Source organism: Engraulis encrasicolus, chromosome 9, assembly GCF_034702125.1.
Source record: "Engraulis encrasicolus isolate BLACKSEA-1 chromosome 9, IST_EnEncr_1.0, whole genome shotgun sequence".
In the NCBI taxonomy this organism is placed as follows: Eukaryota; Metazoa; Chordata; class Actinopteri; order Clupeiformes; family Engraulidae; genus Engraulis; species Engraulis encrasicolus.
The window spans coordinates 53898062-53910561 of record NC_085865.1 but is presented as its reverse complement, the minus strand read 5'-3'; the positions used below and the strand labels follow the sequence as shown (position 1 = coordinate 53910561).

The 12500-nt window shown below is 43.8% G+C and overlaps 1 protein-coding gene across 1 annotated transcript in view; it reads right to left on the bottom strand.

Moving 5' to 3' along the window:
* smpx (small muscle protein X-linked) overlaps nt 1-12463 on the bottom strand; it is a 19139-nt gene extending 6676 nt beyond the window's left edge. The window contains exons 1-2 of the mRNA XM_063206261.1: nt 12028-12463; nt 4384-4449 (exon numbers count right to left, since the gene is read on the bottom strand). Of these exons, the coding sequence (XP_063062331.1) occupies nt 4384-4425 (42 nt within the window). The 5' untranslated portion in view covers nt 4426-4449; nt 12028-12463. The remainder of the gene's footprint in view (nt 1-4383; nt 4450-12027) is intronic.
* Nucleotides 12464-12500: the final 37 nt, after the last annotated feature.

Below are 12500 nucleotides of genomic sequence, written 5' to 3'. Positions count from 1 at the left end.
GAGAGAGAGAGAGAGAGAGAGAGAGAGAAGGCTGTGAGGTACACAATGCACAAGAAACCCCTCTAGTGTAACGGAGGCTAACTAGCAGAGTTGGCGTGGAACGTTGGTAAACCTCCCTCCGATAGCCTCATACAGTCTCAGTGCCGTTGGGCCGATAGACTAGTCTCTTGGCCCAGCGGTATCGTACTGTGTCTCCCATTGCCGGACCGTTGTAGTTGACGAGGTCGCACGTTCGATCTCCGAGGGGGGTGACCAGGTGCAAGATGACCTCCGTCACAGTGGTGCCGCTGACCCGGGATGGGAGTGAGGTTTAAGGGGGAGAGTGTAACGGAGGCTAACTAGCAGAGTTGGCGTGGAACGTTGGTAAACCTCCCTCCAATAGCCTCATACAGTGTCTCCCATAGCCTCATACAGTGTCTCCCATTGTTGTAGTTGACGAGGTCGCACGTTCGATCCCCGAGGGGGTGAACAGGTGCAAGATGACCTCCGTCACACTAGCCTACAGCCAGTTACACTTTGACAGAACAAGATGGTGGTGGTCTTGACAACAACAAACACAACTCCCAAAAAAGCCATTTGTCTGGATATCTGATATCAACGGTTTCACAGTCATGGTCCAAAACGTGCAACTGGACTTCTATTATGGAGCTTGGAAGACCTCCACTCCTTCACTCCTACACAACTTCATCAGTTGGTGTCAGTTCTGAATTATGGCCACATAATGAGTACTTGTGTAGAACCAGGAGATCAGTCTCTTTACAACGTTAAAGGCCTCATAGAGAGATACCTGAGAGCCAGCCTTACAGCTCCACAAAGCTAGCCTCGCGAGCCATCCTACGTACTTCCGTCAAAAGGATTGGCTCCACTACGGTAGTCTGGCCGTGCTTCTCTGTGGAGTGCCTGGAGCATTTTAGGATTTTGATCACAACGCAATCGCAAATCTTTGCAATTGGTGCCCAACATTATTGTCTTGAATTTCCAGTGGCAGCGACTGCATACTGGTACAACGACTGCAAGAGAGAATATCTTGTGGTGAAGTGAACACACCTGCTGATCAAGAGGGGTACAGTATATGCGTACTGTATATTGAGTTTCATTGCAAATTGACTTAAACGTTTTTTGACTTTTTTTTTTCATTTTATTATTGGACATAACTGATCCGATGTCCCTTCACCCATGCGTAAATTCTTGCCATTCAAATTACTTTTTCGAACCTTTTTCAAATGCATTTTGCAATGCAATGCAATGCCATGCTAGCCTGACAGGCCAGAGCATTCATTTTGAATAACGTCATAATCCACAAATGGTCTGATCACGCTTCCCTGGGGAGGGTTCAATTGTCAATAATGTCAATCGGCCAATAAGCGAACGCACTTGGGCGCATAATAACAAATGTCATGATCTTAACTGTCAGCGATTGGTCACCACTCATTTCAAACAAGAGCTGTGCCCACTCCTCCCACCCACGCGCTCCAGGGCATTAAGGATGCACACTAAAAATGAATTACGAAGTATGTGGTCTGGTAAACCCAGGCTAATGCAATGCCCAAAACAAAAATGTCAATTTCACGAAATGTTCGGAAATGGATATAAGTCATTTTGCAACAAAGCTCTTCATATCTTGTGGTGAAGCGACCATACCTGCTGATTAAGAGGGGTACATATGATATTGTCTTAACTGGGGTAGACCTGTAGATAAAGCCATTAAAGACATTGGCTGTGCTGCTGCCCACTGAGTTTTTGGTTATGGAATAATTTAAGACTAACTAATAATATATCTTTTTGTGGAACAAGTGTAGATTGCTTGAAGTACCTTTTTGCATTCCTAGTGTCTTCTCTCTTCATATTTGCACTGTATCTTTGGTTCAATCTATTCTACATGTATTCACCCTAACCTGTTTTTATACTCTCATGGCAGTGTCTTTGGACTGTCCATCCTCCTCATATTCTGTTTACCAGTATATTGCCTTTTCTTTCTGTGAGATTGTACTTTCTTTCTTTTTCTTTCTTTCTTTCTTTCTTTCTTTCTTTCTTTCTTTCTTTCTTTCTTTCTTTCGTTCTTTCTTTCGTTCTTTCTTTCGTTCTTTCGTTCTTTCTTTCTTTATCCCCCCCTCCTTTGCTAGTCTGGTGCATTATCTGCCTGAAGCAGCTGCCGATTTTGAATCCCGGTGAACAGCTGGCTCTCCACAGCCAAGGGGTTTTAATACCCAGCGCTCAAGCTAACAAGCCTGGCAATGTCTTCTCTATCTGGTGTGACTGCATGCAGAGTCTCCCTATATCCTTCCACCACCCCACCCCTCTCTCTCTCTCTCTCTCTCTCTCTCGCTTTCTCTGTACAGGTCTGAGCTCTTTTTGATAGGTCTAAAATACTCCAAAACCTTGTCTGCCGTTCACATCGCACAGTGGTGTTGTGTTTTTATTCTATAAATAATAAATAATACCTAATTACTGAGAGTTTATACTACTACTAAACTACTACTGAGCGAGGGGAATGGGGGGTGTATGTGGGAGAACAAAAGTGTCTATTTTTTGGCTGCGTGTCTGGTGTTTGTACATTGAGCTAATTAATTGTATATCACGTCTGCTCTGTAGTGATGAACTTGTGTATTTTATGAACACACACACACACACACACACACACACACACCACATACACGCACACTTGCTCGTGCTGCTTCTATTACTACAAGTTCTGCACAATCCCCAACACACACACACACACACACACACACACACACACACACACACACACACACACACACACACACACACACACACACACACACACACACACACACACACACACACACACACCCTACCCTACCACCAGACGCCCATTTACCCCGACTCCCCCACCCCCCATTGTGCACAACACACGCAAACACACACACACACACCCTACCCTACCCCATCTCCAGACACCCATTTAACACGACCACCCCCCCCCACACACATACACACAAACACACACACACACACACACACACACACACACACACACACACACACACACACACACACACACACACACACACACACACACACACACACACACACACACACACACACAACAACAGGAGTCGATGACGATTGGCAATAACCTAAGTACCTGCGCTGGAGGAGGAAGATTATCAAAAGGCCTATTTTTATACACATGAGGTTTATTGAAGAAGAGTTTTGCTATATGGGGAGTATACTGCACGTCCTGTCCCCACAGAGGGTAGGCTAAAGCAATGGCTACACAACAGCAGCATTCTGTGAGTGTGTTACTACGTACTGTACTGTACATTGACCTTGACGAGCCTGACGTGAATTCATTGTGGATCAACTGCTGTACTGTAATGCCTGTGTGCATTTGTATGAAATGATATATAAAAAAGAGAAAAACTGCAATGTGTGTGTTTTTGTTTTTACAGATGGCACTCAGTGTTAAGAGGAAATAACTTGAGTTGAAAAAAATGAGTGTTTATTGAACAGGTTTGGTGTCAGAGGTGATGAAAAAGTAACTTTGCTCACAGGGTTACACCTTGATAGAGACCCAATGCAGTAGTGCAACACACTGTGCAATAACACGTAACTCAGTATCTTGGGCTGAGAATTATCGCTTGGACCTAACATTTGTTCGAAGTACTTGTACACTGTGTGTGCATACATATTACTGACTCTAGCATAGGCTATAGTCTGATTATATAATACTGTTATCCACATGTAGATTGTAACCAGGGATGGTGATGTAAATTACGTAACTTACTAAACTAAATTTCAATTTCAACGTATTGGTCTTGGGGGCATAGCCCGTTGAGATATCTCATTTTCAAGGGGCCCCCATGACAACAAAACACAATACAGGAGACTGGCAGGAGGACACTTATACAGTACAATAGGCTACATTCACTCAGAGTCTCCCCCACTCCCACCCTAAACCCCCCACTCTTAAAGTTAACAACAGTCCACCATAACATGGCAGTTGTTGGGCCTATCCATCAACAGAGAACATGCCGTTTGCACACACGTTTTTGAGTTAAGTTAAGTTTCTCCGGTATGGTAAATCAGCAAGCATTGTTACCTGTACAGAAAAAAGTCTCTCCTCATTACCCTGTACACTCCTTCAGGTACAGTAGGTAAATAAACTGATGAAATAAGAGGCACTTAAAGTTACGTAGGCATTACAATTTAAAAAAATAAATAACAGTAAGCATACAATAAAGAGTATAAACATTGCAACCTTGAGTGCCTCGGATTTCATCTATCCTGCAAGTCTAAGAGCACCAAGGAAACAAGGTGCACACTCTGAAAACAGATGCACCTGCTTAAAGACATAAAGACAGACACAGGCAAGTGGACAGGTAAACAGGTGAACAGGTAAGTAGTTGTGGGACTCACCCCCAGGGCCTTGACGTTGGATGACTGCTGCTGCTTGGACATATTTCCAGCGAAACGTCCACAATCCTGCCACAAACACACAGGAGAGGTAAGATGGGTGTGTGTGTGTGTGTGTATGTGTGTGTGTGTGTGTGTGTGTGTGTGTGTGTGTGTGTGTGTGTGTGTGTGTGTGTGTGTGTGTGTGTATGTGTGTGTGTGTGTGTGTGTGTGTGTGTGTCCAGGGTAAAAAAAGTTGTCCAGCCATTGTCCTTTAGTGGCTTTCAGGAGAGGTGTATAGTCTTTCGGTTGCCTAGCAACTCCTGGTGTGAGGGACAGTTTGTTACTCTCTAGACCTGAATCATTCATGGCCTCCCTCTCTCTCTCTCTCTCTGTCTTGCTCTCCCACTCTTATTTTTTTTACCTCTTACTTTCATTCTCTGTCCCTCATTCTTTTCTGGTGTCTGTCATTCTCTCTCTTCTCTTTTATTTTCGGCTTGTCTATACAGTACAGTACCTCTCTGCATTCTTTTGTCTTTCTTTATCCGGCCTCTCTCATTCTCAATTGACCCTACACACACACACACACACACACACACACACACACACACACACACACACACACACACACACACACACACACACACACACACACACACACACACACACACACACACACACACACGATACCAGTGGTTTTCAAAGCCGGGCCAGGGACCCCTGGGGGGCCGTGAGGGGGTGCTAGGGGGGCCGTGACAAGTTGGCCCGTTTGGGAACGTTTGGGAACCCCTGCACTATTGTGCACAAATAGTGAACATTGCAAACTAATAAGCTGCACTCAGTAAACCACAATTATGTATGTATTAGTATTAAAGTACTCACTTATTCTCTTTATTTTCAACTGTCATACACGCTGTTTCTTGTCACAAAACCACGTTTCTTTAAGATGAATCTTGTCATTATTCTTTTTGCAGTTACAGTATGTAAGCTTAATGTGTGCATAGTGACACAAATATTAATAAATTATATACAATTTTACATGAACTGTAATAATGGATAAAATAAGTTCATGAAAATGGAAAGAAAGGGCACAATAGACACTTTTCTATTGTTCTCACGATATACCGGTACTGTATGTCGTCATATTGCCTAGCCCTACTGTGCTGTGTGCTATGCCAGCCTCTTCCACTCTGAAATCATGACTGCAGACATCAGTGCACATCATGTAAAGCAAGCTGTCACGCCTTGCCCTGAGCAGAGCTGAACAAGTCCAGTACTCTGCCTTCTGTCTGCTGATGCGGCAACAAGTGGACATTTGCTTCAGCTAACAGAGCACTTCCCAAACTTTTTCTGCCTTATTGCTACATTGTATTCTCTTTGTGCAGATGCGCAAACCAGAGGGCCTGTTCACTCGTTGCTGAAAAGACTCCTACAACCTCATAACAACAACATTGTCATGACATTACCAAGAGCCTTAAGTAACACTTAAAGACTTGGTCATTACAATGTTGGTGGCAGTAAGGTTACATAGGCTCTGCGTAAAGGGATTAATTTCAAATTAACGTCTCTCTCTCTGAGTGCTTCCTGTGATCCCCCTAGGGGTTATGAACCATAGTTTGGGAAACGCTGAGCTAATTTATTAGGAGCTCACCTGACTGACCTCAATGTTTTGATTTCGGGAGGGAACTACCAGCTGAGGTCACTGACTGGTTGCAGGGTTTGTTTACGTTAGCAAAGCATGCTTCGATAGGTATCAGACAGGCTGTACGAGTGCGGGTCCTCAAAAGGAGCCCATTTGAATTCCACAAACAAGACAGCTGTGGACTGAACATGACATCCTCGCTCACCTCTGACCCACTCTCCTCTCCTTTCCTCTCTTCAGAGGTTTCAAGGCTGGATGGCTGGGGACACGTTTCCTGAACACAGGTAACCTTGCTGAGTCGCTCATCTATCCATAACGTTACATGCACGCACGTGCACACACACACAGGGTCGCTGGCAGCTTTGGCTGGGCCCAGGACAAAGTCATCTGAAAGTGCCCCTCCTTCCAAAACAATGTAATGAGAACCAAATTCTGGGTCGGGTGGGCCCCTTCTGTCCCTGGCCCCGGGACAAGTTCCCCCTTTGTCCCATATATAAACAGTATATATAAAGTTAAATTAAATTACTAATATAATGCAGAATATTTATCTGGAAAGCATGTGGAGATATACATAGAGCAGGGGTTCCCAAACTTTACCATGAAACAGCCCCCCTACATGCCTGTAGTTTCCAGTCAAGGCCCCCCTGACATGAGGCGTGCCACACTTTTTATGTCCACCAGTTTCACAAGACGATGGAGTTGGTGCAAAACCCATCCAACAACAACAGGAAACATAAATAATACTTAGTTAATTACATTGTAAAGAAGTAAATGATCACAGTCACAATAGATCCTTCACCAGAGATGCCATCGAATATAATGCCGTTCTTAACTAGTGCCAATATAATTTCATTTAATTTTAGAATTTTACGGTTGGGGTTGGTGATTATTCTTTACTTTTGCCATCTATTTTATTCAATTTTTTTTGCTATGCTTTTACTGCTAACTTGCTGTGCCCCCTCTACTAGCACCCCCCTGTGACCCCCCAGGAGTCCCTGGTCCCTACTTTGAAAACCACTGACTTATGCCTCTTTTCCACTGCCAGTTTTCTGGTAGGCCTACAGCTCGACAAAGAGCGACTCGGTCGCCACTGTTTGCTTTTCGAATAGGCAGGACATGGCTGAATCCTTAAGCAAAAAGTGTCGTCCGAGTCGTGCTTATTCGAGCTGTAGGCCTACCAGAACACTGGCAGTGGAAAAGAGGCAATAGAGTAATGAAATAGCCATGTCAATAATCTACTTTACACTTCTGGGGCTCAACAACAGAACAATTTTAAAGCACTTAGCATTATATCGGGTTCGGAGCTATGAGCAGTTACTGCTTACTTTTTGCTTTGAAACAGGGATATGAAGCAGGGAATGATACAGTAGGCCTTCTGTACCTCTGCCTCCCTTCTACCTTCCAGCTGGTGCATTTTGAATATCTCTCTTTTGTTTGTGTTCTTTCCAAATGAGGCGTACTATTATCCCCTTTTCCCCAGGCACCAGACATTTTCATACTGCATTAATCCACTACTGAAAGTTTGTTTTCACGCCAGAAGCAATACATGTAGCCAGAGCAATTAAAGTCATTATTTTTTTCTTGAGAGGCTGCAAATTGGGTAGAACAAAATGAATCGCTAGCAGAAAAGCAAACAACGAATGACCAGAGTACAAATGTCAAAATATAAAAATGTTAAAAGATAGTTATCTTTAAGGTAATGAGCTAAAGCACACACGATCAAATATCCCAATAAGTAATGTCATGAGTGAATAAGGTAAACTTAGCAAGCTGTTTAATATTGTCACTTCTGGACTGAATGTATATAGGGCAGATAAGGCCTGAGGCTGATCGAGTCCAAATGTTTTTCAACGCCCAGCCCATTACATTCCAGTGATATTCAAATATGCATTTTTTTCATCATACAGTTTGTCTTTTGTTACAAATGGAAAATGTACACTGTCCCATTATACATATCTTTCACCTCCACGTCATCCAATTTTGCATTTCATGCTAATCACCAGACCACTTGTTTGCGACACATGGCAGTGAAAGATCACATTTGTCTCTACTGTGGCCACTGGCACCTCTTTTTGCAGATAAGTCTGACAGCAGGCCTGTTTACTCATTGCTGTAAAGACTCAACTACTGAACATCATAATGACATTGCTATGACAGGGGTAATAGGTTTAGACTTGGTCATTACAATTTTGGTAACAGTAAGGTTATAACAGAGGCTCACCTCAAAGGGTTAAACAAAATATGATTCAGTTCTGATTCTGGTTGTGTTTGTGGGTGATTCAGTGGGTTCCGGTGTCCTGCTGCTAGCGGCTAGCCACCCTGATGTGATCCACTTGGACTTCTCAAAGTCACCTTGACCCCTCCGGCCTCATGGCTGCATCACAGCACACCACGCAGCCACACAAGACATCACACTAGTGGACTCATGCATATTATTATATAAGACATTCATTAGGCCTACCATGTGCCATCTCTGCCAACCCTTTTTTAACCGGTGTACTAAATGCATTTTGGATATTGGATTATGCATTATTTGTCCACACCATAAATTAAAAGAAAAAACCTCTACCCTACTTTATGGACTGAATATACACTCCTCATTAGCTTGTTAGTCAGTAGTCTACTGTTTTATCATTATTTTGGCACTTTGTTGTCTTGTGTTTTAATCACTATTTATTTACACTAACAATTGTAACCTTTAACCTTTAACCTCAATATTAACCTTAGCCTCAGGCTGATTTGTCTTTACGCATGCTGCTTGATTCTTGCCACTAACATAGGCGAGCAAGAATTGGAGGACTCAGTGGGCATATTGCTTGCAGCCTCCCTGGCTCTTTCTCTGTCAGGGGCCACATAGTTACTGTCGCTAGGGCTGATTGTTTACGGTATCAACAGTGGCTCTTCAATGGATAAAGTGTAGAGCAGGTCCCAAGAGCCCAGGGTTAAATATACTCTGCAAAGATAGACTGTTCCAGCTGTCGTATGCTTGTGGATTGCCCCCCCCAAACATCCTTTCAAACCCTTGCACAGAGCATGCTAACACCACTGCTCACACAATAGATTATGCCTTACAGCTTTTTCGCTAAAGCATTTTTTTTTTTGTAACTTTGGCTGCTTCGGCGGAACTCCTCATAAGAATACAGCTACATCACGCCACACCACTCCACACCATACCACATTCACCACACTGAGTAGATACATTGGAAAACCCAACGTAGTTTGCTTACAGTTACAGTTACAGTTAGCCTACTAAAGCTAATTTTTAAGCTGTTTTGCAAACCTCTTCACACAACTACATACAACAACCTCACACCAGATCAGCAAAAAAACACACAGGCGATGTGTCAGACACACGCACATGCACAGAGAGAGAGAGAGAGAGAGAGAGAGAGAGAGAGAGAGAGAGAGAGAGAGAGAGAGAGAGAGAGAGAGAGAGAGAGAGAGAGAGAGAGAGAGAGAGAGAGAGAGATGCACACATCGGGTACAAATATTTATATATGCAGACATGCACAGACTCAACAATTCATGCAGAGTCATTCCCAAAAACCAAACACAGTCGTAAGGATGCACTCTCATGCCCTCTTTCTTTACGCAACACCTCTTTAGTCCCCGTGACAGGCCCACTTAACCCCAGAGACATAAATCCAGTGCATATCCCAAACACCACCCCAACCCCCTTACTCTACTCATCGTCATCCTAAGCCAACACTCTCTGACCATTCACCCACACATTCCCGCACCCCAATGACACACACACACACACACACACACACACACACACACACACACACACACACACACACACACACACACACACACACACACACACACACACACACACACACACACACACACACACACACACACACACACACACACACACACACACTACACACATTTTACTTCTTTATTTTGACTGACAGATGGACGTTTGTCATATCAAAAATGTAATTGGAGTTTTAAACAAAACTAAAAGAATCTGCTCACTGAGTGTCCTAAGAATACTTGTGGCTCCTACGTCTCCAAAGAAAGAGGCTCCCAATTATGCTGGATGCAGAGTTTGGTCATTACCTCACTGTCAGAGTGCCTCATATTTATTACACACATCTCAGGTTACTCTCTCTCTCTCTCTCTCTCTCTCTCTCTCTCTCTCTCTCTCTCTCTCTCTCTCTCTCTCTCTCTCTCTCTCTCTCTCTCTCTCTCTCTCTCTCTCTCTCTCTCTCGCTCACACACACATGCACACGCACACGTACACTCACACTCACACTCACACTCACACTCACACTCACACACACACACACACACCACGTGGCCACACATACACGGACTGGCACCGCAAATATCCCATGCAAATTCCATGCTAAAAGGTGTCCTCATCAAAAAGGACCCGGGCTGGTTTCTAACAATGACATCTATGTGTCGCTGCCGCTGCAGCCTCTTGTAACGCTGTCTTCACCACCGTCGACAACATCAGTGCACATTATGTAAAGCAGCCTGTCCTGTGCTGTGCTGTATCTAGCTTTGCCTTGTGGTGCACGACCAATACTGCCTTGCCTTGTAGTGTACTAAACAGAGCAAGTTCCTTGCTGCCACTTTTATTCAGTCTTGTTGATACACATTAGTAGCTCTGGGAATAGAGAAGGACTATTACTGTAAGTTGCTTTGGATGAACGTGTCTACTTGGTGTAATGTAATGTAATTACAAGTTAATAGTGTGTTGTGTTGTGTTGTGTTGTGTTGTGTTGTGTTGTGTTGTGTTGTGTTGTGCTGTGCTGTGCTGTGTTGTGTTGTGTTGTGTTGTGTTGTGTTGTGTTGTGTTGTGTTGTGTTGTGTTGTGTTGTGTTGTGTTGTGTTGTGTTGTGTTGTGTTGTGTTGTGCTGTGCTGTGCTGTGCTGTGTTGTGTTGTGTTGTGTTGTGCTGTGTTGTGTTGTGTCAATATAGAATAGAATAGAATAGAATAGAATAGAATAGAATAGAATAGAACAGATTGAGGCAGGAGAGCTGGCTGCTTCTCAAAGTCTATTTCAAGTTTATAATCAGAAGCGTGGCCACAGGAAGGCTTTTCCATCAGGGTTCCTCACAGAAGCTCAGAGATAAACTTTGACTGCAGGCCGCGACAGCTGATATCGATTTCTCAAGACTACAAAGACAACAGCACTCTGGCTATTTTCACTGACAAGAGAGCACATATCTCACCATGATATGAACCAAAGCTCCACTCGCTGATACCATTAAGCTATAGGTATCAAGACTGTTTTACAGTATTTGTTAAAGCGCAGTACAGTACAGTATAGCGTATCAATGGAAAATATTGTAAGCGCCTTTTAGAAAAACAAGTTGAACAGGAATCCTGTGACTACATCCAGGCGCATCATGATGAGACTATGGGAAGGCGGAAAAGAATATGTAAACATACAGCTACCAGATCACCTCTTAAAGTGATGACTTCACAGGCCTTTTTATTTGTTGATCACCTGTACGCCATAATATTTGCCCAAAATGTCTACTGTTGCAGTCATTTCACATGTACCAGAGTTTCGTCTATGATGATGACTTGACTCAAAGGGATTATTTTTAACTGGTTAGTCAGAGTGAAGAAAACTAGCAACTGTGCTGATACATTACTGATAAAGTGCATCATACCCACACTTATACACATCTCAGGTTATACTCTCTCTATCACACACACACACACACACACGCGCACATGCACACACACACACACCCACACACACACACACACACACACACACACACACACACACACACACACACACACACACACACACACACACATCTGTGCTGACTCTTTTCTCATCTGTACACAGTCACACACACACACGCACACACACATACACATACACATACACACACACACACACACACACACACACACACACAGACACACACACACACACACACACACATACACACACACACACACACACACACACACACACACACACACACACACACACACACACACACACACACACACACACACACACGTGCGTTAAGTCGCTTACCTGATGTAGATGTAGAAGTGTATTGGTACGCAGATGTTTTTTTCTGGATTAGACAGGACAGGTGCTGTAGTCTCTGACTGCCTTTACTATCCCCCTCGGTCTCTCTTTCCCTCTCTCTCACTGTCTCTCTCTCTCTCTCTCTCTCTCTCTCTCTCTCTCTCTTTCCCTCTCTCTCACTGTCTCTCTCTCTCTCTCTCTCTCTTTTTCCCCCTTTGGACTTGACCAGAGCAGACCAGACCAGTGTGGCTCTACTACACTGGTGCGCAAACTCTCTAACACTCTAGCCTCTCTAAATCTCTTTCATCCCCCTCTTACTCTCACCTCCCTCTCTCTTACTCTCTAACCCCTCTCTGTCTCCTCACCTCTCTCTTTCCTCTCACTCCCTCTCTCTTCCTCTCTAACTCTCTCTCACTCTCTCCTCTCCTCCTCTTTCTCTTTACTATTTTACAACACTCACCCTCACTCTTTCTCTT